The sequence below is a fragment of the Pholcus phalangioides genome, unplaced genomic scaffold (assembly GCF_987345545.1).
Source record: "Pholcus phalangioides strain wild (caught in Gottingen) unplaced genomic scaffold, Ppha-v1.0 ptg000015l_1, whole genome shotgun sequence".
In the NCBI taxonomy this organism is placed as follows: domain Eukaryota; kingdom Metazoa; phylum Arthropoda; class Arachnida; order Araneae; family Pholcidae; genus Pholcus; species Pholcus phalangioides.
Genome location: NW_028301608.1, coordinates 81880500 through 81906820, shown reverse-complemented (window position 1 = coordinate 81906820; position 26321 = coordinate 81880500). Strand labels below are relative to the sequence as shown.

Genomic DNA, 26321 nt, shown 5'->3' with positions numbered 1-26321 from the left:
AGAATGCATATTTTCAACATCACCCACATATTTTTTTCACCTAATCTCTCAAACTTAATTCAGTATTAATGAATAAACCACAAATTAACAATGAACAAACAAACTACAAGCAAAAAATATGAACACCAAAATTCTGAGCTTATGTAACATGAAATGTTGTTGAGGCCAAACCAACTTCATGGATTAACATTTCTCTTGTAGAGAAGTGCTTTTATTCATGAGGGCGTCCCCCCTCTTTAACCCTTAACTGGCGTTGTGAAAATTCTGTGCGTAACTGGCGTCATGGGGTCATTTTGACCTCAGCAAGTATTAATGAATGTAAAAAATCAACAAAAGAAATTTTCATAAAAGCAATGGGTTTTTTACATGCCATTCATCCATCAATTAGTTCAAAAAATAATTTTTCAAATTTCTCTAATTCATTTCCCAGAAATTTTGTTTTATTAAAGCACATTCAAAAAAAAAAATGGAGGGATACAGGACTTTTTAAAAATTTAATTATATATTAAATTTTTTGAAAGCAATTTTCATGATTAAAAAAACTGAACAGATATGATTAAAATATACTCAGAAAATAAAATTTACAAATTAAAATAATTTTTACTGTGTTTCCACAAGCACCTAAATTAGCCTAAGTCTGAAACACAGTACTTGCAAACAACACCATGACATGCTGATCATTGTTCACGGAACCTTTGCGCCCCCCCCCCCAATATTTCGCCTCCAACATTTCGTCCCCGACATCTCACCCCTGGCATATTTCGTTCCCGGTACATTTGGTCCCCAGAAATTTCGCCTGCCCTGACCATATGAGTGACTCAGTGAGTAATTAAGTAAATCGGAAATTTATCTCTGATATTTTGCCTGCCCTGATCATATGCGTGGCTGTATGAGTGAACATATGAATGATGGTACAAGTGACCAAGTGAGTGACCACATGAGTGATCGAGTGAGTTGGACATTTACTCGTGACATTTTGCTTCCCCTGACAGCATGAGTGACCAAGTGAGTGAATACATGAGTGATCGAGTGAATTGAAAATTTATTCCCCGAACATTTCACCTGCCCTGACCATATGAGTGACCCAGTGAGTGATCATATGAGTTACTCAGTGAGTAATCAAGTGAATCGGAAATTGACCCCCCCTGTTATTTTGCGTACCTTGACCATATGAGTGAACATATGAATGATGGTACGAGTGACCAAGTCAGTAATCAAGTGAATCGGAAATTTACCCCCTGACTTTTCGCCTGCCCTGATCGTAAGCGTGACCATATGAATGATGGCACAAGTGACTACATGAGTGATCAAGTGAGTGAATATATGAGTGAGAGTTAAAAAATGAAAATGAAATTAAGTAAATTTAATGAAAATTTACCCCCAGACATTTCACCTGCCCTGACCCTGTGAGTGATCATATAAATGCAATAAATTGCAATTTTTGGCAAAATTTAGTGATACGCCGTATTCAGCATTGCAATTTCCTCGATGATGCATGGTGAACCTAAGTATGAAGGTTTTTATTTAAACCCATCTTAATATCTAGGAAGCGTGAGGGGAGGGAAAAGGTACCTTGGGGGATTTTAATGTTTTTGTTCAGGACGGTAACACCTCTTCTTATATTGAAAAATTTCGAAGCAACGTAAATTTGGGAAAAATATTTTATGCTTCAACTGAAAATTCCAAATTCTTAGGATCCATTAAAGTGTGAGTCACTTGGTCACTCAGTGCTACATAACTACCTATAAAAAGGGAGGGGATAAGGAGGATCATCTTTGCAGACAACTTCACTCTCGCACTTTGTCAATCACTCAATCGCTCACTTTGTCAATCACTCAATTGCTCACTTTGTCAATCAATCAATCGCTCACTGGGATAATCATGCAGTCATTCACTTTATCAATTTTTCTGTCACTCATGCAGCCACTCAATTGGTCACTCACTTGGTCACACATTCACTTATGTGTTCCATCACTCACATGGTCAGTCCCTTGATCACTCACTTGTACACTCATACCATCACTCACCTGGTCACACATACAGTCACTCACGCAGTTAACCACTCAGTCACTCATTCAGTCATTCACTTGGTCACTAATACGGCCATTCGGTCAGACACTCGGTAACTCATACAGTTAATCACTCAGTCTCTCCCTTGATCACTCATATGCTCAATCACTCAGAAATGTATTAAAGCATTCACTTGGTCTTTTATTCCGTCAGCCACTCGGTCACTCATACGCTCAATCACTCACTAGAAAACTTACACCACTATTTAATTAGTCACTCACTTGGAAACTTACACAAGCATTTAATCGGTCACTCATTCACTCAAACGTTCCATCGCTCAGTAACTCCCTTGGTCACTCACACGGTCAATCCCTCAATCACTTACTTGATCACTCATACAGTTAATCACTTGGTCACTCATATGTCCACTCGGTCACTCATACAGTTAATTACTTAGTCCCTCCTTTGGTCACTCATATACTCAGTCACTCACTTGGAAACTTACACAATATTTAATCGGTCACTCACTCTTGGTCACTAATTCACTCAAACGTTTCATCGCTCAGTAACTCCCTTGGTTAATCACACGGTCAATCACTCACTTGATCACTCATACAGTTAATCACTTGGTCGCTCATGTGGTCATTCATTTGGTCACTCATATGGCCATTCGGCCAGTCACGTGGTCACTCATACGTTCAGGGCAGGTGAAATGTCAGGTGTGAATTTTTCGGGGGCCAAATGTACCGGGGCAAAATGTAACAGGGACGAAACGTTCCAGGGGCAAGATGCCGGGGTGAAAGTTCTGGATCCCGCTGATCACACATATCTTACACACAATTCACTAACAACACTATCCTCATGATCACCTCAGATATCTGATGTTTCAACATTAATTTGAAATCCTTATTGAGAAAACTAGCGCTCTTCCGAGATGACATTTTGATCTTAACACTACACCCGTCAGACAAAAAATGTCTTACGCAAATGGTAAGGTGGGTTCAGAAACTTTGACAAATAAAATAACGGAAAGAAAAAATAGAAGTCTTATAAATTTGTCAAACACGTGTAAACAACCAGCTTGAAAGGTACTGGTAACAGGATGCACCGGATGCATTTCTTTCTCAAGGGAGTGGCATGTTGAGGGTTAAAGTGAATGCCTGTGGCAATTCAGTATCGCATATGGTCAGGGTTGGTAAAAAAACCAAAAAACCGGGTTTTTTTGGTTTAAACCAGGTTTTTTTTTGTTTAAACCGTTTTTTTTGTTTTAAATAGTATTGACATTAAAAACAATGAAATTTCTGAAAAATCATTCAAACTTGTAATAATTAACTAAAATAAAATGTTTATTAATGCAATTAACACTATTCCCATGCTAATTAATCAATAAATATTTATTACATTTTAACAAAAACCATTTTGCCATTTAATTATTTTTTGCTTAACTCAATGGATTACTGTGTGTTTGAAAATTCTTTTAATGTTATTATTAATCATATAATATATAAAGGTTTTTCTCCAGTTACTTTCAGTATACTTAATTACGAAGCTATTTTGCAAAAAGTAATATAAATTAGGTGAATATAATGCATTTAATGAAGCATAAATAATGCAGATTAATTAGCAATGGTTTACGATATACGGGGTGATTATAACTAAGGTTCTGATTTCAAAATACTGTAAAAAAAGAGTGATTGTCAGAATGACTTGAAAATTGACATGAATATTCCTGAAAAAATTCAATTTTATTTGATAAAGGGGAAAAAATACTTAAAAATGTAAAATTAATGACATCATCCAACACGTGGGAAATTTGCTTGCAGAATGGAAACGATAGCAGTCATGGGAAAATTATAACTTAATTATAGCATTGCACGAGTCCATAATTCACGGAAACATCACAAAAAAAATGAAGTAATTGAACAAATAACTACAACTTACTCAAAAAATGTTAAATATGTTGTCCACCGCGTGTTCTGGCTATGAGGCTGAAAGCACAAATATTCTTGTTCAACAGCAGAATCGGAGTATGCCATGGTCATAATGTGGATGTGCTTGCAATTCAGCTTTATTAAACCAAACGCGTCCCCTTTCCCCCGTTCATATTCCTGAGGAATGAGGAACTTCTAACATATAGGGAATGTGCTGGAGATTACAATTCACCAAAGTTTGCAATCTGACTACTGTTTATAACATTTTGAGGTACCCCCACACCCAGAAGTTGCAAGGATTAAGGTGCATCCTGTCAAAATGTGTCTTCAGCAGCTGCTTTGCTGGTATTGCAATGTGCATCTTGATAGAAGTTCTATCCACACACTGATGCTGTGGAAGTACCGAAATGATGTGGTTGCACAAAATAGATTACACTGCTGGCCAAGTACAGCATCGTCTACTTGCACATTTTGCACTTTTTTCTTTTGCAAAAGAAATGTCCATTGCTTCAGGAGTACCCATGCAAATTTTCAGGTCATTCCGATTGGTACTTATTGTATAGTTTTGGAATCAAAACTTAAATTATAATCACCCTGTATATAGCTGATTATTTTTTATAAATCTGTTACTATACTATACAGTAGAACCTTGATTAACTGGGCTTAACAGTGTGTGTGTGAAATTATAAAAAAAACAACTATTGAATATATTAAGACTGGGAGATATACAGTAGGAGATGTGCTACTTCTTATGGGAATGAAAATGTATGTGAGGTAATGTAACAACTAGTACACTAGTCTTTGTCCTTTAAGGACAGCTGGTGTCTTTATTGGATTATAGGACCACTTGCCCCTAGCATGATGGTATCACTACTGTAGCTGCTTCTTTGTGAAGGGAAAAAGAAACCCTGTGAGATAATACACCACTACATTTAGATGTGTGATGCAATCCTTATTCATGAATTTGCTAAAGATAGAGCATCAAAATGTAGCCAAAGGTTAGAAAATGTTGTAAGAATGAGAAATTTTGGCTTTTATATATAACTTTAAATGACTAAGATACTTCATATGAAAAAAATATATGTATTCTGGCCACTTTTATGAGACTTTTTGAAAAAAACCACTTATAAAATCTTATGTCATTTAAAGATATACCGTCAGAATGTACCCCAAGGATATAAAATGAGGTAAAAATGAAACATTTTGGCTAATAATGAACAAATATGATATTTTTCAGGGAAAAAAATGATATTTAGGCCACTTTTATCTGATTTTTTGAAAAAAAACCAGTTGGTTTAAACCAAACAACCCTGCATATGGTGCAAGGTTTCTAGATTCACTCATTGTACAACCAAAGGGTGATTCAGCATCAACTAAATGAAAAACATATTCTATTGATAAGATTGTTTCTTATGCATTTGATGAATGTATTTATGAAGCATTTGCAACTTGCATGATGTTGTTTAATAATTTACACATTTTATTCTTTCACAGATATAATGAGTTTTCGTAAAAAACAAGCAAACTTAAGACTTTTTCACTTTTCATATTGAAAGTCCAACAATATTTATATTTTGGTACAATACTATTTTTTGAAACCAGCGATTAGGGGCTTAGAATTTAAAAGGCTTTATACAACAATTAATCAGGGACCCCTAATGCCCCATTTAATGCATTGCAGATGCTTAGTGTAGTTATATATAAGTTTTTAGGCTCCTCATATTTTTCTGAAATTTTTTCCATGCACAAAATCTAGAAATAGAACAGCTATCTTTCTGCACTGCATCTAAGGATTAGGTTCAAAAGTCTATATTTACCAGATCTTCTATATTTCTTTTAACTGACAATTTTACAGCATTTCAATAACATGCATATGTCGTACTAGGTTATCTTTAACTTCAATATCATTGAAGTTAGACACAGGAAAAATGAAATTTAAATTTTGTGATTTAAATCAATTATTAAAAAAAAATCACTGATTTAAATTGTGATTTTAATCATGATTTAAATTGGCATACCCTGCATAACATCCATTGGAAAATTTGATAAATACTGAAAATATTACCATTTTATTGGCGATTATGCATAATAATCCAAGTATCATTGGTAAATTTGATAAATAAGTTAAATTTATCATCTTTATTATGATTATGCATAATACATTAGTGTAATTGGTGAATTGGAAAAATATGAAAAAAATTCCAAATGAGTCTAGCACGTCTGGTGAATATAGTTGGACCTGATATAATGACAACAAAGTTTGTGATCGTATCCTGATATATTGATATAATACATGTCTGAATGAATGAACGCCAGGGTCTCTGCCACCGGACTTATCCCGTTGCCGAGATCTCTTCCAGCCCAGCTTCGTGGCAGAGTCTGGAACAAAGTGAATGTGTACACCTAACAGTCTGAGTGTGTAGCTAGTGTTGTGTATGATATTTCAGTGCCGCCATCTGTACTTCAAATTGTGAGTGAAGTGTAATGATTGAATATTTTGTAACGTTATAGGCCTGTTGCTCTCTGTGGCGAGACTTTTTTAACGGGGAGATTGGCTCGCATTCGCGCCTTGAAGTTGGGAACCACAGAAAACCCACTTCAGCCGACCACCACTGTGGGGTTCGAACCCGGATCCTCGCATCGCGAGTCCGTCACTATAACCACTCGACCACCACAGCGGCTATAATACATGTCTGAATTACCTAGTATAGTATATCATATAGTGGATTTACCATATTTACCAAAGATGCAATGCTTGGGTGCTATGCATAATTGCCGGTAAAAGTGATTAATTTAAATATATCGAATATATATCAAAATATATCGAATTTACCAAATACGCTAGAGTATTATATGTGATAGCTGGTAAAATTGATAAATTTGGGGAATTTTATCAAATTTACCAATAACACTTAGGTACTATGCATAAAATGATCGTATTTATCATCTTTACCATGCCGCTGTGGTGGTCGAGTGGTTATAGTGACAGACTCTCGATGCGAGGATCCGGGTTCGAACCCCACAGTGGTGGTCGGCTGAAGTTGGTTTTCTGTGGTTCCCAACTTCAAGGTGCAAATGCGAGCTGATCTCCCAGTTAAAAAGTCTCGCCACAGAGAGCAACAGTCCTACAACGATAAATCATTCAATCATAACACTTCACTCATAGTTAGAGAAACTGGTGGCAGATGGCGGCACTACACTTAACAAGCATTACAGAGAAACAAAAAACTTCACGTCAGGTTTCACTACACGCACACGAACATTCCCGCATGTACCGATTCGTTGGGGGTTCCGCGGTGCATGTGTGGTGTAGCAGTAGTAGGTAGGGCTCGGGGATCCATGATGTTCTTAAGTCAGCCACCTCGTTGGGCAATTTGCCTGTTGTGGCGTTGTATTTGTATTTGTATATATACTCTTTATTTTATCATTATATATCAACCATTTAGAGATAAATTGTTTGCTTCTTTGCTCTTTTAAAAGTAAATTATAAATTCATTTATCCATACATTCTAGACTAAAGTTCTATTTCTGTGCACAAAACTAATTTTGATAGCGAACTTGCTTATATGTACATTATCAGAGTTCACGTGTGAAATCCTACTTATGCATTATTAAGTCACCCCACTTACAAGGTCACTTTTGTCAGGTCTCTACAAGTGACACTATAGCAAGGTCTTACTGTATACAATCATTTGTCTGTCAATATAGCTTGTGAACATGAATCACAGTCCTGAATTTAAACAGCAATGCTTAATCATTAAAATGCTCCCATAATCTAAAACTGATCTGTACAATATTTTAAGTCTTGATGACAATTAAGTTTTTTTAAAAAGACATTCTTGAAAAATTAAGAACTGGACTTGAGATCATGATTCCTCATTAAATGTGTTTTAAACTATTGTTTCTTTTAAATAAAATCTGTATGAGATAAATAAAAAAGAATACCTCTTGATCCATATTGAGATTTGCTGCGATCCAGTCTCTACCTCTTTTAAATTCATCCATAAGTTCCATGATGTACAGTGTATTCAAGCCATCAATGATGGTAGCTCCCATGGATGTCTTCCCAAAAATTCCAGCAGAATGACCGCGCTTTGATAATGGCCGCAACTCATTTTGGCCCCAGGCATATTTTACGTAATTGTCCCACGCGTGCCTCATCATCTAATAAAAGAAAATGTGATAGAATTAAACAAAAATTTAAGGCATAGACTACTGTTGATTGACATGCATAAGAGATAAGGTTTAAAAATGAGGAGAAAAGTTCATGTGAAATTGACATTAGAACACAAATAGGCTTACACAAATATTCTCATTACTCCACGTTACAGGAACAAATAATACCAGCAAGAACTATTACCAGCTAGACGTCCAGTCCAATTAAAAAAAATTATATCAAAAAGGGTGGCAGATCACAATACCATTTCTTCTTCTATTGATTAAAAGACAAAATAATTTTCAATCTGTACGGCTGAACCCCTCGCCTTTTCCTTCAGTTTCATTTGATTAATTTGTGTTTTTTATAATGTGATCTTCACGTATTCCCAAGGGATCAGCATGATCCGTCCAGGGAATTTGCTAGTGTTAGGTTGGTAGACATCCATGCCCAAACCACGATTCGAACCCAGACCTGCACAGGGAAAAGCTAGTTCCCTAACTACTCGACTGCCAGGAGGAAAAGAACTGCATAAACTAACGGACAAACTCATTCCATGCTTCGTATGCTGTTCTTTCCCTCATTTTCAGTGATTTTTTTGAATTTGAATATTTCAGTGAACATTGCACTTGGTAACTTTTTTGGGGGCTCAGGAGAGACAGGCAACAACTTTCTAATTGGAAGTTAGAGGTCGGGGGGGTCGTAAAAATTTTTTTGTACCTTGGTAAAAAAACAGGATTAAATGCGGGAAAACCGTTTTACTGCACACTCAATGCTGTTTTTTTCCCAAAATTTCCTTCATATTTTGCATTTGATTATCTCAGCAAACATTGCACTTAGAAACGTGGAATTTTTTTAGTTGGCATCAGGAGAAACAGGGCAACAATTTTCTAACTGGGTTTTTAGCCACAAAAGGACTGTGTAAGAAGTTATTTTTTTCATTTTAATAATTATACAACCCCTTCTAATATGAATGACATATCTGAGTACTACACATTATTTGGATACTTTTTCTAATTGTAAGTATGCCTCTAGGACGAACAGTTAACCAGTAAAATGTCATACGGCCCTTAGTAAAATAAATGACATCTAAGATGGACACGCTGTTGAAACATTTTTTTAAAATAAAATTGTAAGTATTCACCCATCGCCAATGTCAATTTTATAGTCACCATAGCAAAATGGTGAAAGACATTTTTCAAGCGCTTTCCTAAGCTATGGGTAACATGACAATTTTAGTCTATATGAAAAGGGTTTCATTCATTTTGTGTTGCAGTACAGTATACAGGGTGATTCAAATACAAACTTTTAGGGGAGGTAGAAAACACAAAAACAAAACAGAATCACACAGGAATGTATTTCCAGAAACCCTAATCTGATCAGCTGGAGGATAAACGATGATGCAGAAATGTCAAGCCAATAACGGGTGGAAAAACTCTTTATTTAGCGATATTTAGCCTGGATTTCTCCTTGTGGGGGACCCTGAAAGCTATGGTCAACGAGATGCCCATTGACTCTGACACAGACCTCGTCACAGCTTCAAACGTTCTAGAAATACCGGGTACTTTTGAAAAGGTTCGACAATCTATGCATCACCATTGTGAAGCGTGCATAAGTGTGGATAGTAAGAACTTTGAGCACTTTTTTTTAAAATAACTTTACATGGGGACATATGTAAGTATCGCTAAATAAAGAGTTTTCCCACCCATTATTGACTTGTCATTTCTGCATCTTCGTTTATCCTCCAGCTGATAGATCAGGTTAGGGTTTCCAGTCATACATTCCTATGTGATTCTGTTTTGTTTTTGTGTTTTCTACCTCCCCTAAAAGTTTGTATGTTTAGTTTTGAATCACCCTGTATACAAGGTTTTTATAATCACTACAAAAATAACCATATATAATATAATGATTATATTATTCATACAATATCACTGCAACGAAAACATCATTATAGAGCATTTTGATAGTATGTATATATATATGACTAATTTAATTGAGTAACATTAATTATAATATGAATTAATGATATTTTTACTCAGAAGAACAAAGTGCCTGAGAAAAATAATAAATAGAAAAATATTTATATTGTCTCGATCAGGCAGCGACTATCAAGAGGGAATAGCAAATGCCTCATGTATCTTTACTACACTGGTAATGACGGAAACACAGGAGGTAAAGAAAGAACGATATGGATATCTCTCATTAGAAGTCCGTATGCGTTGCGTTACGCCGGCCGTATTGCTGAGCGTCACGAATGCGACGTTTACTTAGCGGCAAAGTTTTAAAACGGTGAAACGCGAACAGACGAATGATTACATGCTCGTGCCATTATTTCATTGCCGTTCCCAAAAAACATTCAATTATTTTGAAGACAACTTAATGCACTAACAGCACATGACGCATATAGCGACCATCGTACAGATGAAGCATACATTTTTCAGTGTTTCCCATTAGCGGACTATAAAATGTCTGAATATCATAAATAGCAGTTACCTATCAGTAGAGAGGGGGTGGCGAGACGGTATGGAGTCTGAAAGAAATTAGCTCATGTAAAAAATAAAAACATAAAATGGCGCGTAGAAGCTTTTTTTTTTTCTTAATTCCCCGAATTTTTATTCGACAACAATCAAATTTTATATTAAAAGGTCGGAAAATTTTCATAAAAAATTAAAGACATTCAATCTACCGTATTAGAGGGCATGGCGGGAAATGCGAGGTTTAAAATGGATCACAGTACGCATTCAGTCAAATCGATGGATTTTTATACTAAAGGTATTATAACAAGAATTTTCCACAACCAAATCGAATTTCTCGGCATTTCGGAAAACACGGGTATGTCCGGTATGCTAGTCTTCCTCGCTGTTTCACGGCATGCCGGCTAATGTGGAGGAATACGGTAAAAATTATATCAATACGAAATATAAATCAAATTAAATATAAGCAGATTACTAAAAAATTGAAGCAACACTTCATTTTACAGAGGAAATCATTATATTGTGTACACAAGTGCAGTATTTATAATTTTATTTCCCATTTTGCGCAGACCACGATTCAATTTCTTAATGGTACAGCCTTTCATTAAAAAAAACACTTAAGTGTTAAAATGTCATTTCAGCGTGATGCTCACCGAAGCACCCAGAAGTGTTCGATGTCCACGTCGGATTTCGTGAGAGCAAACTATTTATCGCCTCCTCAATAAAACACTCCATCCAAGTTTAATTCAAAAGCGTTGGTTGATTTAAGTCATCAAATTTAAAAGCTGTCACATGTGTGCTTTAGAAATACAGTTGGGCATAGAATGATGCTTGCAACCCGAAAAAAAGTTGAAGACACTCCTCTCCCCCACCGTCGTAGTACAGTGAGATGTTAGTGATGGCAGCATCTATCTGTAGCAACATTTCGATGTGATTGGAAGCGAGATAATTCTCTGAAACGCTGCCTGAATCATCACATTAATAATAATGCAATGGCGTATACTCAATACAAGGATCCTCACGAATTACCACAATTTGAGTGAAAATTATGAATGGCGTTGTAAGATACGATTAATAGAGCAGGGGGGGGGGGCACTATTTGTTGAACGCAATCTTAAATTATCACACTTAAAGTTTATAAAATATAATTATACATTTAGTTGAGTATCATATGTATATATTTTTTTTCCTTATAAATATAATATCCGTATAGTGTTCACCAATACGCATCTGTACACGTGATTCACGCATCAAAAAATTCAATTTTACTACTCCAAATTTTGTTGAGGAGTGAAAATAATCAGTCTCTAAATTTTAGGTAATTTTTTTTACAGATATTTCTTACTGATATATAAAAAAATTACCACTCTATTTTTACAAAAATACCCGATATAATTTGGAAAAGAGAAGTGGAAATACAATTCAAAATTACTTTTTCGGATAACACTGTATCCGTATATATATACTATGTGTTTTTTCTATTTATTTTTATATATTCAATTCAACCCCAAAGAACTGGGTACAATGCACGCGCGATCTTTAAATGAATGTACACCGGCCTTAAACGATGTGCATCCCATAATTATAGCCTTCCAGTCTAGCTAAAACGTTTCTTGCTGAGGAGGAGGAGGAGGGTGGTGGGGGGGGGAGAACCGCGACGATAAAGCGAATCATTAACAGGATGAAGGGTGGGGGTGACGTTTATACCATGACGCACATCCGATTACTTTATTAAATGACATCTCGTTTAGCTGACATTAATTTAATCATTTTTTTGATGAATAGACAAAAAATTAATAGATAAAATAAATTACGGGAGGCAGAAACACAGAAAAAAATCAAAAATACATCAACCGCGTCAAATCTATATTTATCAAAGGAAGAAAACTAAATTTACAGATACTATACAACTCCGAGGGCGATGCTCCCGTGAATATAATCGAAGTGCGCCATCAAATTCTTGCCGCGTTCGAATATCGTTGATAAATACGGCTGGTCTTCGCACGGCCGCAACTAGAGGGAGAGCAGGCAGGTCAAGGGCGTAGCGAGGGGGGGGGGCTTGGGGGTCTGGTCCCCCCCCCGAAATGTGAGAAAATGACCGAAAATAGGGAAAAAGATGGCCAAATCCATTGTTCTGTCACTTTGGTCCCCCCCCCCGAACGAAATTTCTGGCTACGCCCCTGAGGCAGGTCTAGTGCCCCGGGCGCTGGACTAGAGGGCGCCGAATTTATCCTTTAACTGCTCCTTCTACATACCCCGGGTGCGTCAAAATGCAGGCTTGCCCCGCTGACAGTCTCTAGTTGCGGCCTTGGATCTTGTCTATCAGAAAAAGATCAAGTCAAAAACTAGCAATATAAATACATTTCTCTTCCTTAATGTTGAAGACACCATCGTAGCATTGCGGGAAAAAAAAAAGGGGGGGGGCGACACCTTCTTGGCTCAATGAAAGAAAACTAGAGCTTCTAGTTTTCTTTCATTGAGCATATTCAAACAAATTCATATAACAAATTCAGGTTCCATCTCTATGCATAATTTTCTCCAGGTCCCTGAAAAATTATTACAGAGAGATTTCACTTATTCGAATTTCTGCGGTTTTATTGACTGAAGCATTTGCAATAGTCTGCCACTAGCTCACTTTTTCAGATTTAACATCTAACTCGGGAGTAATTAACTAGCAATTAAAGGCTAAACTACTAGTGATCGATGCATAGAAATTAGAGCAACACGAATTCCTCTGATCCCGCTAAACACGAGGCATCATCGACCATGGGTTTGTCTAATAAAAAGGTTTGTCAAGGGAGAAACATTTCAGAGGAGAGGAAAAAGATGAGGCAAATATTTTTTTTTATTCAACGCTGACGGTCATGGTCAAAGTGGTTAGGAACAACCATCAAGGGAAACTTTAACAAACGCCCCTCCGTCTACATTTCTGGGAACCAACTTAACACGGTTCTGACTGCAAGAGACCAAAAAAATCTGCTGATGTTATCTATCAAAAAACTCGTATCTCATTACAAGGAACAACCAACCGGTTTGAGAAATGTGTTGGTGCAAATCGCCGTTTAGAGCGGCTATGTGATTATATGCGTGTGTGAGAGACGAGTTCTCGCTTCAATTCTTTTCTCAATCGATTATAACACATTGCAAGTTCTTTGGAAAATAAAAAAAAAATCTAAAAATAGAAATCTGTTCTCGTTGAAAACAGGCTTAAAAATTTTTCAAACTCACCTGACCCCGATTGAACAAATAATCAAATTGAGGGAAGAAAATGTTATATCACAAATCGTATATAAAACGTAATAAGTTTCAACTCGCATAAAAGAATGCGCCATCCGAATCAGTGAACAAAACTACTGTAGCATGCACAATGGACCGTTGAAACTTGTCGCAGAACAGCTTTTCATTCCACTGCCTCCCTAAATACCCTTATAATAATGACATATATGGATTTTTTCTTCCTTTTGTCTACATAGTAATTTTACTGAATATCTCACAGGAACAAAAGTTACAGACCACGCGATCGGCTATATTTCATATCTACAGGTACAAAGAAAAAAATATATACATATGCTACATATACTTGAGTATTTTGAAAGCTCAAAAACTCACTCGAATTTAACTTCTTCATTTGACATCCACATTTATTTCGCGCAAACGCATATGCAATAAAAAGATGCTCTCCGAGTTCTCAATAATTAGGCGGGGTTACATGCAAGAATGGAGTCGAACTCGGTTAAAACAAACTTGGCTATTACGATACCTCGGAAATAACGTTAATGGGCGTCGGTGTTGGCCGATTTCCACAGCACAATGTTAATTAACTCATTTTTAACGTAAACGAAATGCAGCGATCTGAGATATCACGACACATTTTTTCTGGCACTTGCTTTCGGAGTGCTTTTCCAAGAAATTTTTCAGATCTAAGCTCAAGACATTGATAGAATGCTTGTCCATTTTATACTAGCGTTATAGTTAAAACAGGATTCGTTTCATGATCGTCGATTTTTTATTATTTGGTAGAGTTCCCAACTCTTATATAAATACAGAGGCGTAAGCGGAGGGTATTTCTGTCAATTAAAATTATTTTTGAAGGTTGGTAACTCAAACTTTCTCGGGAAGAAATTCCTTTATGCCCCCACCAAATCTTTCGCGCCCACTCCAAAGGTCGATGCAGCGTACGCCCCTGTAAATATACCAACTTATATCCCTTGTGGGGGACAGCGGGTGGGGAGGGAGTCCACGGTCAGTTTGTTGCTGTATAAAGTAAATCATTAGGTTTAAAGGAATCAATTAGGTTCTCAAAGGGCTGCCACTTGCCCGAAGGTAAAACGGCCAACTGTTCCTTATTGATAGAGCGAGGTTGCGCGCGGTTAAGTAAGAACCTTCGATGAAGAGATTTTAGTGCCCTAAACAAAAACTGTTGTTTGGGGCGACAAGTTGTTGGCGCTCGAACGAATTAGTGTGATAAATTTTAACAAGATTGCATCACACGAGGCCACATGTTACACATTGAATAATAAATAAACCTGATGATTGTATGTGCTTAATGTTATGTGGTCAGGTGATGCTGTAATTGATTTTCTAAATCAGAAGCAAGGAAATCGGCAACCGATCTGTTGCGATACGAAAGTATCACAATACTCATAGCATAGAGGCCGTTTGGAAAGTGTTAATCAAAATTACATTTTAGTAAGAATTTGTGTTAAGAATTAATGTAATCCATTGATATTTTTCCCACTGCAACTGCCACTGTCAATAAATGTACAGTATTTTGCATTCTCACCTCCCCATTCATTTATTATACATAATCATTATTATTATTTGTTATAATTGTGTGCTGAATCTTCTGAAAATATCTACTCTATAATACTGCGATTGTCATTATGAGCCAAGTCAACTTTTTGGCAATTTTTTCTCCCGTTTCTTGTATAATAGTGTTTTCTTAAAGAATAGAATATATTGATTGAAAAAATAATCATCTCTCACGGAATCAAAAATTTTTAAAAACTTTTTTTTTTTCAAAGTCAAGATTCAGGCATGTGCTGATTGATAAAATTGAACAGGTATAAAAAAATCTCAAAAAAAGTTCTTGCCCAAATGGAATACTCATGCACGGAAGATACGATAGTCGGCATTTACATGGATAGAAATGCGTAAAAAAATATGCCAGAATGTTTTTTCCTCCATCCGAGAGAAAATGGATGGAGACCTATCTTCCTCATTATTTTTAGCATGATGTATGTGATCATTATTATTCCTCCAACGAAGTATTTGCTAGTGCCACCCTTCCAAAACTGTTATAAATGTATGCATGGAATAGATGGAAGTGGTAGGGGGATAAATTATCTCGAAAGAACTTTTTTTTTTATTCCATCTTAAATTCCCTGCTACAGAAGCGGGGGGGGGGGGGGGAGACCTGTTCTGAATTTATAAAGATGTACTGCACGCGCGTATATAGTCCCTGCCGGATATAAAACCATACTTTATGTAATCCTTACATCTTCACCCCCTCTGATCTCTCTCTTTCTTTGATGGTTGTACATTCATGTATCCTTTAACTTACCGTCACGTTATATAAACCACATTATATATTAACTCCTTCCTACTTTCTGAAGTTCTATATAGCAATAATTAATGTTCTGGGTTTTGCAGGAAAATTATTCTGCTTTTTTTTTCTGATCAACCGTTTAGTTTCTACAGCCCACACTTCCAAATGAGAGAGAGAAGAAAATTAATATTGTGCATAATAATAAAAAATCGCATTTTTACAGTTCTTAAAGTTGAACGTATTTGATTCCCAACTAACAAATCAACTGAACTTTTTCCCCCATTTCAGTCAGAAAGTAAAATTTGTATTTAAAAAAAGGCGTTGTTCTTGTGTGATTCTACGAGAGTTTGTTTCTTTAAAAAAAATAAAATTCGATATAAATACAGTGATTCCTCGGCTAACGAAGATAATTCGTTTCAGAATCACGTTAGTTAGCCGAAATCTTCGTTAGCGGAAACGTTATTTCATAGAAAATCGTATAATTCGTTCCAGAAACAGCCAAAAATTTAAAGATAAGTTTTTAAAACACCAAGGAGCACTGTAAAAAAGAAATACTGACTGAAGACTAAACATGAAGAGCTTCCAAATTGGATAAATCACAATTTACAAGAAGATGAGATACTGAAGATCTTTGTATTTTACACTATGTACACAATCAACCGTCAACACAACCTTTAGTCTACTAAAGCTAGTGTTGACAGAACCCAGTCGAGTTTGTAGGTATCCCCATTTCTGTGTCTCATAAATGCATATGGAAAAGATGAGCTTCTAGAATGTCCCGAAAAAACTTTTGGTCCAGATTGTTGAATTTGATGCTAAGAGTTCGGTATCTAAAGAACGCGTGTTCTGAAAACATAGGCTACTTTTTTATTTCAATGCATTTTTTATTAGCTGACTTTTGCATTTTACAAATGATTTGAAAACTTTCCGAAAGAGAAGCGGAGGTACATCTGGAAAAAGATTCCGAGGTGTGCATGCGTAAATCGCGCTCTAGTAACAGTAATTATGTAACAGTATGATGATTGGGGCTAAAATAAATCTCACGACGCGGCTGTTTCATGTTGGAACGCGCATCCATATCAAAGAAAATGTTCGTTAGCCGAGGTAGAAAAACGGCGAAAAAAATCGTTGTTAGCCGATAAATTCCTAAGCCGAGTCATCACTGTACTTATATGAGGTAGTAAAATTGTTGTAAAAGAACGTCTCCCTGAATAAATCTTATTCATAACTCCTTGCTTGGGATATGTTTCAGTGCACGAGAAGTTGGTTCTCATAGTCATTTTAATATTAATAAAACGGGAAAAATAAATTAGAAGAACACCTCAGAATTTCATGAAATAGAATGAACATTTCTGAGGTAAACTAAATACACATTCGGGTTGAATGTTTACATTAAACCGCTTCCCAGAGTTGTACGGGAGGGTGCTCCCAAGCAAGCAACCAAAATTTAGGGGGGGGGAAATCAACATTTAGGTGAAAAAATTATATTGAAAGAAGATACCCTTTATATATATAACAATATCAACCAATTCCTGTTAATTTAAATTTTTTTAAGGGTGGTAACTCAAAATGTCGCAGGAAGAAAATTTTTGTGCCCCCTCCAAAGGTCGATCCTGCTTACGCCACTGCCGCTTCCCACAGAGTCGTTTTTCGTATTTTCTATTTAAAAAATAGCAATAAAAAGCTAAAAGCTAACTATAAAGTATAACTCAAAGTATATTTGAAGATTCGGATGTTACCGTACCTTCAAAAAAAAAAAGGAAAAATGTGCACCTCGCAGTTTCATAACTCCTGATATAGTCTATGAAGTACTGAATGGCGTATAACTGAATTATCACAGCTACATATTACAATAATGGAAATTTTATGGCATGTAGTGGTAGCGGATGGTGACATTACAACTTTGAGGCACGAATGAGAGCTGGTATAACCCTAGTAAATTTTTCAGAGAGAACAGGTCTACCTTGTTAGAATAGCTCATTATTAAAATAGTTCAACTCCATACACTTCATAGTTTCACTTTCAATATGGAAGATTTCAAAATTGCAGATAGATAATATTTCAAACCCACATCACGCACACCTCAGACATACATAGTATATGCAACATATATGCAATGAATGAACGCCAGGATTCTGCCATAGGACTTATCCTGTTGGTAAGATCTCTTCCAGCCCAGATTTATGGCAGAGGCTGGAACAAAGTGTGTGTATTTAAAAGTAAGAGTGCGTACCTAGTTGTGCATAGAAATTTTTAGTGCTGTCATCTAAATCTAAAATTGTGAGCGAGGTGTAATGATTGAATATTTGTATAGTTTCAGGCTTAATGCTTTCCGTGGAGAAACTTTTTAACGTGGAGATCAGCTTACGTTCGCACCTCTAAGTTGGGAACTACAGAAAACCAACTTCAGCCAGACATCTATACACAATACTTTTCGGTGCGGTTAAATGGTATTTGTTCAAAAGGCTTTTCTAATACCAGCTTTTGTGAATGCATTCACGATGATCTAATAATTCCTCATCTTGAAGAATTTTCAATCCCAGCGGCATTTACGATATATCTGACCTCATTAACCTCTTAACGTACAAGGGCGAGATATTTCGGCCCGGAATAAATGAAAGAAATATATCTGAGCTCTTTCTCTTCTTCCGAGACTCTTCCCTGTGTGCGAACGAGAACTGTTTTACCTTTTTCCCCCCCTTACCTCAGCGATTTCTTTATCCACTGCTGTGGTTTAACGAATAAAAAAAAAATAATTACATACGTGGGGGTGGGGGTGGAATGGAAAACCTGCTCCTCTCATCTTTCCACCCTTTTATTTCCTATGTGTTAACAATACCAGTTTTGCAGAAGATTCATTTCCGGTATACCAGCTACAAATCACTACAATTATTGGTACATCTACGAAAAATTGTTGCCAAAAGCCTGTATTCAAAGCAGTTAGAATCCTCTTATTTCGTATTTCGGCAACGACACGTCCAAAGAGCTTTGTTAATTGCACCCCCCCCCCCCAAATCTCTCAGATTAGCTGTCAATAAGGCGAAGTCAGATTTTCTTCACGTTTCGATAACACAAGAGACGGTGTTTGCAATAAACTACTTTTTTCCTCCTTCCTTTAAGACAGTATAGGAATAGAAAAAGATTGAGTATTTCTCTTCCCCGTTTTATTGTTCTTTGAATTGAGGGGAAAGCACTATTACCTGCACAAAATCAAAGAAAAGTCGTCTTCTTAAAAGAAAAAAATGTGCCATTTTACAGAGGATTTGGCTATTTCCACTGTGCCAGTTATAATGTAGATCGGTGAAATATATGAAACCACGAGAAAAGGTTAGTATATCTAATACCCTATCAATATCTCTACGGGGTTGAATTTTTACCTTTCAGCACGCGCAAAAACAGTGAAGATTTGTGGATCCAATGCATTTAGAAATGATTAATAAAATGAAAGCCACTAGAATCGGATAAAAAGGATGACCGGTCATGAAACGATTTTTTCTTTTCGGAAAATGAGAAACAAAAAGGAAAGCCTTTCTTTCCGGAAGGATAAATCGACGGTAAGTGAATCCGAACAAGAACTGCAACTACTGTGTGTGTGTGTGTGTGTGTGTGTGTGTGTGTGTGTGTGTGTGTGTGTGTGTGTGTGTGTATGTATATATATATATATATATATATATATATATAGAACTGTGGAGGAAAAATGAGAATGGGAAAGCGGAACAAGAGATAGAAAATTCTGCCAACAACGGGAAATCGAGTACTTTTTCCCGGCGAAAGTGGAAACGATAATGGAGAACAAAACGATTTTTCCTCTTGCTGGAGGAGATTAAATGAAAAAAAAAAAGATACAGAACTATATATATATATTTTTTTTTTTTCTCCTGAAGATGGAAGTTGCCATAAGCTTTTCCTATCACGTAAACGGAGTCTCCTGCGCATTACCACTTCCACTAGTGAGCACGCTAAGTGAATTAGGATGAACTGCTGGTTTACCAAAAAGGAAGTTGAACATTTCGGAAATACCATCTCTGTAAAATGAAGTGTAGAATTTCAAAAGAAAAAAAAAAAAAAAGAGCAGCCACCTCTCCCATTTCTTCTTTTGTAATCCGTTTTGGTTCTTTTAAATCTATTGGAAGAGAAGTATCCGATTCCAATATTTTTGAAGCATAGTTTGCTTCTCTTACAAACCAGAGAAAAAAGATGACATAGTTAAGAGATGTGACGTGAGAATATTCTCCCGAATGTAAAAATTGGAGAGTAATCAAGAATATTATTTTTTTTTTTAAATAATGAAAAAAATTTACTTTCTTTTTTAATTATGAAACATAATTCAATTTTCATTGCCTGAAACTTTCTGAACAATTTTTTTTTTCTTTTTTGGCATAATCACAAGTTTTAGTTCGAGAATATTCTCTGTCATGGCAAGAGGTTTCAAAAATTTTTGTTATGAAGCTTTTAGAAATCTTTAAAGACAAAGAAATTTCTTTTAATATTAGATGAATTTTTCAGAAATAAGATCAAAGCAAAAAAAAATAATTTAAAGTTGATTGACAAAGAGAGCCATTCTTATGATCGCCTTCATTCTAAACAAGATAAACTGTATGTATGTGTGTGTGTCATTTTCGTCAATATATAATATACAAATACAACGCCACAACAGGCAGATTGCCCAACGAGATGGCTGACTTAAGAGCATCATTGATCCCCGAGCCCTACCTACTACTGCTACACCACACATGCACCCCCCCCCCGCGGAACCCCCAACGAATCGGTACATGCGGGAATGTGCGTGTACGTGTAGTGAAACCTGACGTGAAGTTTTTGTTTCTCTGTAATGCTTGTTACGTGTAGTGCTGCCGTCTGCCACAAGTTTTTCTAACTATGAGTTAAGTGTTATGATTGAATGATTTATCGTTGTAGGACTGTTGCTCTCTGTCGCGAGACTTTTTAACGGGGAGATCGGCTCGCATTTGCGCCTTGAAGTTGGGAACCACAGAAAACTATATATTGAGTAATATAATTATATGAGCCGCTGTGGTGGTCGAGTGGTCATAGGACGGACTCGCATCGCGGAGGCCCGGGTTCGAGCCCCACCGTCACCACAGTGGTGGTCGGCTGAAGTTGGTTTTCTGTGGTTCCCAACTTCAAGGCGCAAATGCGAGCCGATCTCCCCGTTAAAAAGTCTCGCCACAGAGAGCAACAGTCCTACAAACAGTACAAATATTCAGTCATTATACTTCACTCACTTCACTTCTGAGATATAGATGGCAGCACTAAAAAAAAAATCATACACAACACACTAGATACGCACTCAGACTGTTAGGTACACATACTTACACTTCCGGCACAACTCACTAGGTAGTAAATTGCCCATGGCGATAGACCTGAGTTGTGCTCGGCTTCAAAAAAAAGAAATAATAATAATTATATGAGTATATTGAGTAATATACTATATTCCCCATGTGTCCGCCCCTCCCATAAAGAACGAGCTATATCGGCATCGTCATTTCAACTCCGATGTTGTTACAACGGATTCCACCGATATTAGACAACGGAATTCACGATACATCGCCGTGTTAAAAATCGGGATATTGATGTAGGCCTTTTATCGGTGATTTACTATAAATCGATACATCGCCCAGTACTACTTTCTTTCAAACCGAGTTCAGCTCAGGTCTATCACCATCTATGGGCGATTTACTACCTTAGTGAGTTGTGCTGAAAGTGTAACTGTGTGTGTGTACCTAACAGTCTTTTTTTTTTTTGAATGCGTATACAGGGTTGTGCTTGATTTTTTTCAGTGCTGCCATCTATATTTCAGAAGTGAAGAGATTGATGTGTTATGATTGAATCACATTTGTGCTGTTTGTAGGCCTGTTGCTCTGTGGCGAGGCTTTTTAAAGGGGAGATCGGCTCGCATTCGCGTCTTGAAATTGGGAACCGCAGAAACACAACTTCAGCCGACCACCACTGTGGTGACGGTGGGGTTCGAACTCGGGACCTCGCGACGCGAGTCCGTTACTATGCCTAGTACTACTGGGGAGACGACCCTGCCATACGAATTTCATGCACTGTGGTGTTAGGGTACGAACATAGTGCACGCTGGTTTTCGATTCTGCAAAACGGCATCGTTGCTGATTGCTTAAAAACCTGAATTTCAAGTTTTTTAACCAATCCGTAATGGCGCCGACTCGCAGAATCGGAAACTAGCGTGCACTATGTTTGTACCCTTAGGCACTGAAGTAGAGATAAATATAGCCTCTCCGATATCTTGGGCTGAGAAAAAAAAGCCGTCTATCTATCTTTACTGTCCTACCTGGGGACCATCATTTGCTGAAGTTAAGAGAGGCTACTAATTCCCTCTACTTCAGCACCTCCTCACGCCACTGTATGTGAAATAAGGTAGGTGGGGTTGTGTCTTCAGTGGTGTAGCATGTTTGCCCGGTTTATACGAGGGCTTAGGTTCGACCCCCGGCGGAAACCAGATGACCTTTCTTTCCGAGTTCACCTCGGCACAACATCCAGAAAATTTATATCTTGGGCTGAGAAAAAAGACGTCCATCTCTCTTTAACCACACTATTCGCCTATGATACTGTGACATCCATTGTGCAAGTGATGCCGTATGGCTACGAATGAGTCGGGGATAACACGATTAAACTACAAAGCGTTTCACTACCACGGTGCATTGCTGGGAAAGAAAAAAAATTAGATGATTAAACAGTCATTGTAATTTGTGTATTTGGTCTCAGATAAATTCATTCAACCAAAAAAAAAAGATGAAAAGGAAATAGGGAAAAATCCCAATAAAAAAAAATATCACATACGTTTTTCCTCGCTTAAGGCTTCCCCCCTCCCCCCCCCCCGAATTAAACTGAAAACCAACCGACTTTAGTCGAATACAGTGGCTAACGAACAAGATTCGTTCCAGAATTAGACGACGTTAGACGAAATCTTAAGCTGAAACGTGATTTCCTATAGGTTTCTATGGAAAATCGTTTGATTTGTTCCACATTCTGCCTAAAATTTAAAGATAAGTTTCTAAAAACACCGAGGAACGCTATAAAAAAATAAACAAAAATAAAACAAATCAACAAATTCTGGTGATGATTGGTGCCAAAATTCAGCGCACGACGCGGCTGTTTTATGTTAGTGCGTGCATTCATATCCACGAAAATGTTCGTTAGCCGAAGCAGAAAAATCGCAGAAATAATCTTTGTAAGCCGAAAAATCCGTAAGGCACACACAAGGTATCACACTACTTATACAAGTACAAAGATTGACTTTAATTCTGCATTTGTTCAGCAAATGAACAAGACGTAACTAGCAACAAAAAGCGTACGGATGACTTGAGAAACAAAGACAGCATATTAAACGCGAAACTAATCATTTTTGGAGAGATACCCATGAGAAACTCTGGAAGTTTTCTCATCAAAGCAAGTCGCCACACGCTTAATTTAAAAAATCACTAATTAAAAAGCTAACAACAGTGGAACTGTGCATCAGAATCAAGACCTGGTGCAACAAAAGCATCGTACGAGAGCTTTTCCTTTCGTTCTTCTGATTAATGCAGGCGAGATTTTTTTTTTCTTTTGTGAAAAATATCAAGTACTGTAGAAACAACTTTTTTTTTCTAGTAAGGACAATCATAGTGCAAGTTCATTTTTTTTTTCAACATCTCTAATTCCTTTCACAATTTATTTTAAAAACGCATTACCTTAAATTAAACTATCAATGTGAGACAGCACATACAGTATTTTTAAAGAAATTGAACTTAAATAATAAAAAGAAACTCATAGAATGTTACAGCGAAAACAAAAATTAAAAATGGTGAGATTAAAGAGAATCGTCTCTATTCATAAGTTCCCCAAAATAACCATGGATTGAATTTCCTATACAGGGGTGGTAACTATCGACCGCCCAATAATTTCATGCGCGATTCCTTGTGAAAAACTAATACAGAAAAGTGTTTTCCGTTTTTGAATCAGACGAATATTAAAAGGGAGCTATAACGTTTTCGAAATTTTGTGACGCGTCATTTTTCTAACGGTCAGCAACCCGCCAAACACCCAACGAATATAAATTTCATTCGGAGCAGAGGGTTGCAGGCTCTTTGAAAATGAACTGAAATATTCAATCCCGTTATAAGCCAGCGATATCATCATCTTTCACGATTACTCTTCATGAAGAGAAAATATGTCAATCTTATAACTAGAGCCCGGATTACATGCATTTGCATATTTTGGCCTTTTTTAGCATTAATGCACATAAATGCATAAAATCGAAGAATTTTTTTTTTTCAAATTTCAAATTTCCTTTATTTAAGATTTTTACACACAGTTACAAAACATTTAGGGGCTAAGCAAGCTTGTGAGCCCACAAAACAATATTCGATACATATCTGTCGGCTAAATAATAACGAGAGATAAAAAGAAAGAAAAAAACACACATATATATAACACCAAGAAATAAGTGGCAACAGGAATGGAATTGATAAACAAAAAAATTTGGCATTTAGCAGCGTATGCAAGATAAAAGAAGATTACATTACAATATCAAACAGATAATTTAAATCTTCTTGAGTTAACAACCAAGATTTTAAATTGACAAAAAAAGATGTACATGAAGATTGTTCTTTATTAACTGAGGAAGTAAATTAAATATTTTGGGAGCTAAATAAAGGAAAAATTTTTGGGAACGAGTTTTATTTGGCCTTGGTACCTGTATAGTATGAAGTCTAAATTGCATTCCAGACTTATGTAATTTCAGATTGAGATGGCCACTTCTTTTATAAAACATTTTTAAACTTTTATAAACGTACAAGTGTTGTAGAGGGCTTTAATTGATTGAAAAGTGGAAATGCATGCGTGAGTCTATTTTTACTCAGAATGATACGGATGAAGGACTTCTGTGTGACAAAGTGAAGAAAGATTGAAGTATGTCCCACCCCAACATGTAATGCCGTAACTCAATCTAGATTCTACTAACGCAAAATAAAGAAGTTTTAAAATAGATTGGGAACATTTATTCCTGATAAAATAAAATTTCCTAATGTTCCGATTTAATTCTACACTCAAATAATTAATATGTGTTTTCCAGGATAGTTTTGAATCTAAAAAAATCCCTAAATACTTAAAGGTGTCTACTCCATTTACAACTGTGCACATACAATCCGAGATACAGCCATCTGTCATACTATGATATTTTAGGACATCAAAATCATCGAAAGTACCAGAACCAAATAACATATTTAGTTTTATCTATATTTAATTTCAAATTATTATTTCTAAACCAGATATTTATTGAGTTAAGATCATTTTGCATGTTATTCCTCAAGTTGATTGAAGAGCTTTCAGAGTAACAAAGAGCTAAATCATCAGCAAAAGCAGTGATTTTTCCTTTCAAATTAAAGTTACACAGGTCATTTATATATATCAGGAATAAAATAGGTCCAAGTACTGATCCTTGAGGTACACCAGATGTAATTTGTCTTTTAGAACTCAAAACGGAATTTACTTTCACACTTTGAACTCTGTTAGTAAGATATGTTTTGAAAAATTTAAGTGGCAAACCCCGAATTCCTGCATATTCTAGTTTGGTTAGAAGAATACTGTGATTCACGGTATCAAAAGCTTTGCTGATACCTAAAAATAATGACGCAACTTTACAATTATTGTTATCTGCTATATACACATTTGAAAGAAAATTAACAAGAGCGTCCTCTGTACGTTTTGCCTTTCTGAATCCAAATTGGTTCTCACTAAAAAAATTAATGCTGTCAAGAAATTCAATTATTCTGGATTTAATTATTTTTTCTATGACCTTTGAGAAGACAGATAGTAAAAAAATCGGTCTGTAATTATTAACATTCTTTTTGTCCCCATTCTTGTGTATTGGAGAAACGATTGCAAGTTTCAGGCACTCTGGAAATTCGCCAGTGATAAAATTTAAATTAAAAATAAACGATAAGACATCACTTACATATGGTGCAATGCACTTCAATGTTATGGAATTAATTTTGTCAAATCCTGACGATTTTTTGGAGTGCAAAGAATTTATTATACTCAATACTTCATGACTATCCGTAGGGTATATAAAAAAGGATTTCTCAAAAAAATTTAAATTTGAACAATTTAATGAATTACAATTATTAGGAAGATTATTGTTAGAAAAAAAGTCATTAAAACATTCAGCAATATCAATTGGA

The 26321-nt window shown here is 36.2% G+C and overlaps 1 protein-coding gene across 2 annotated transcripts in view; it reads right to left on the bottom strand.

The window, feature by feature from the left end:
• alpha-Man-Ia (alpha-Mannosidase class I a) overlaps positions 1–26321 on the bottom strand; it is a 73298-nt gene that overhangs the window by 23899 nt on the left and 23078 nt on the right. For both annotated transcript variants that reach the window (XR_016194101.1, XM_089244499.1), the window contains exon 2: positions 7887–8105. Coding sequence is in view for 1 of the 2 variants with exons in the window: in XM_089244499.1 (XP_089100625.1) it covers positions 7887–8105 (219 nt within the window). In the remaining variant the exon portion in view is untranslated. The remainder of the gene's footprint in view (positions 1–7886; positions 8106–26321) is intronic.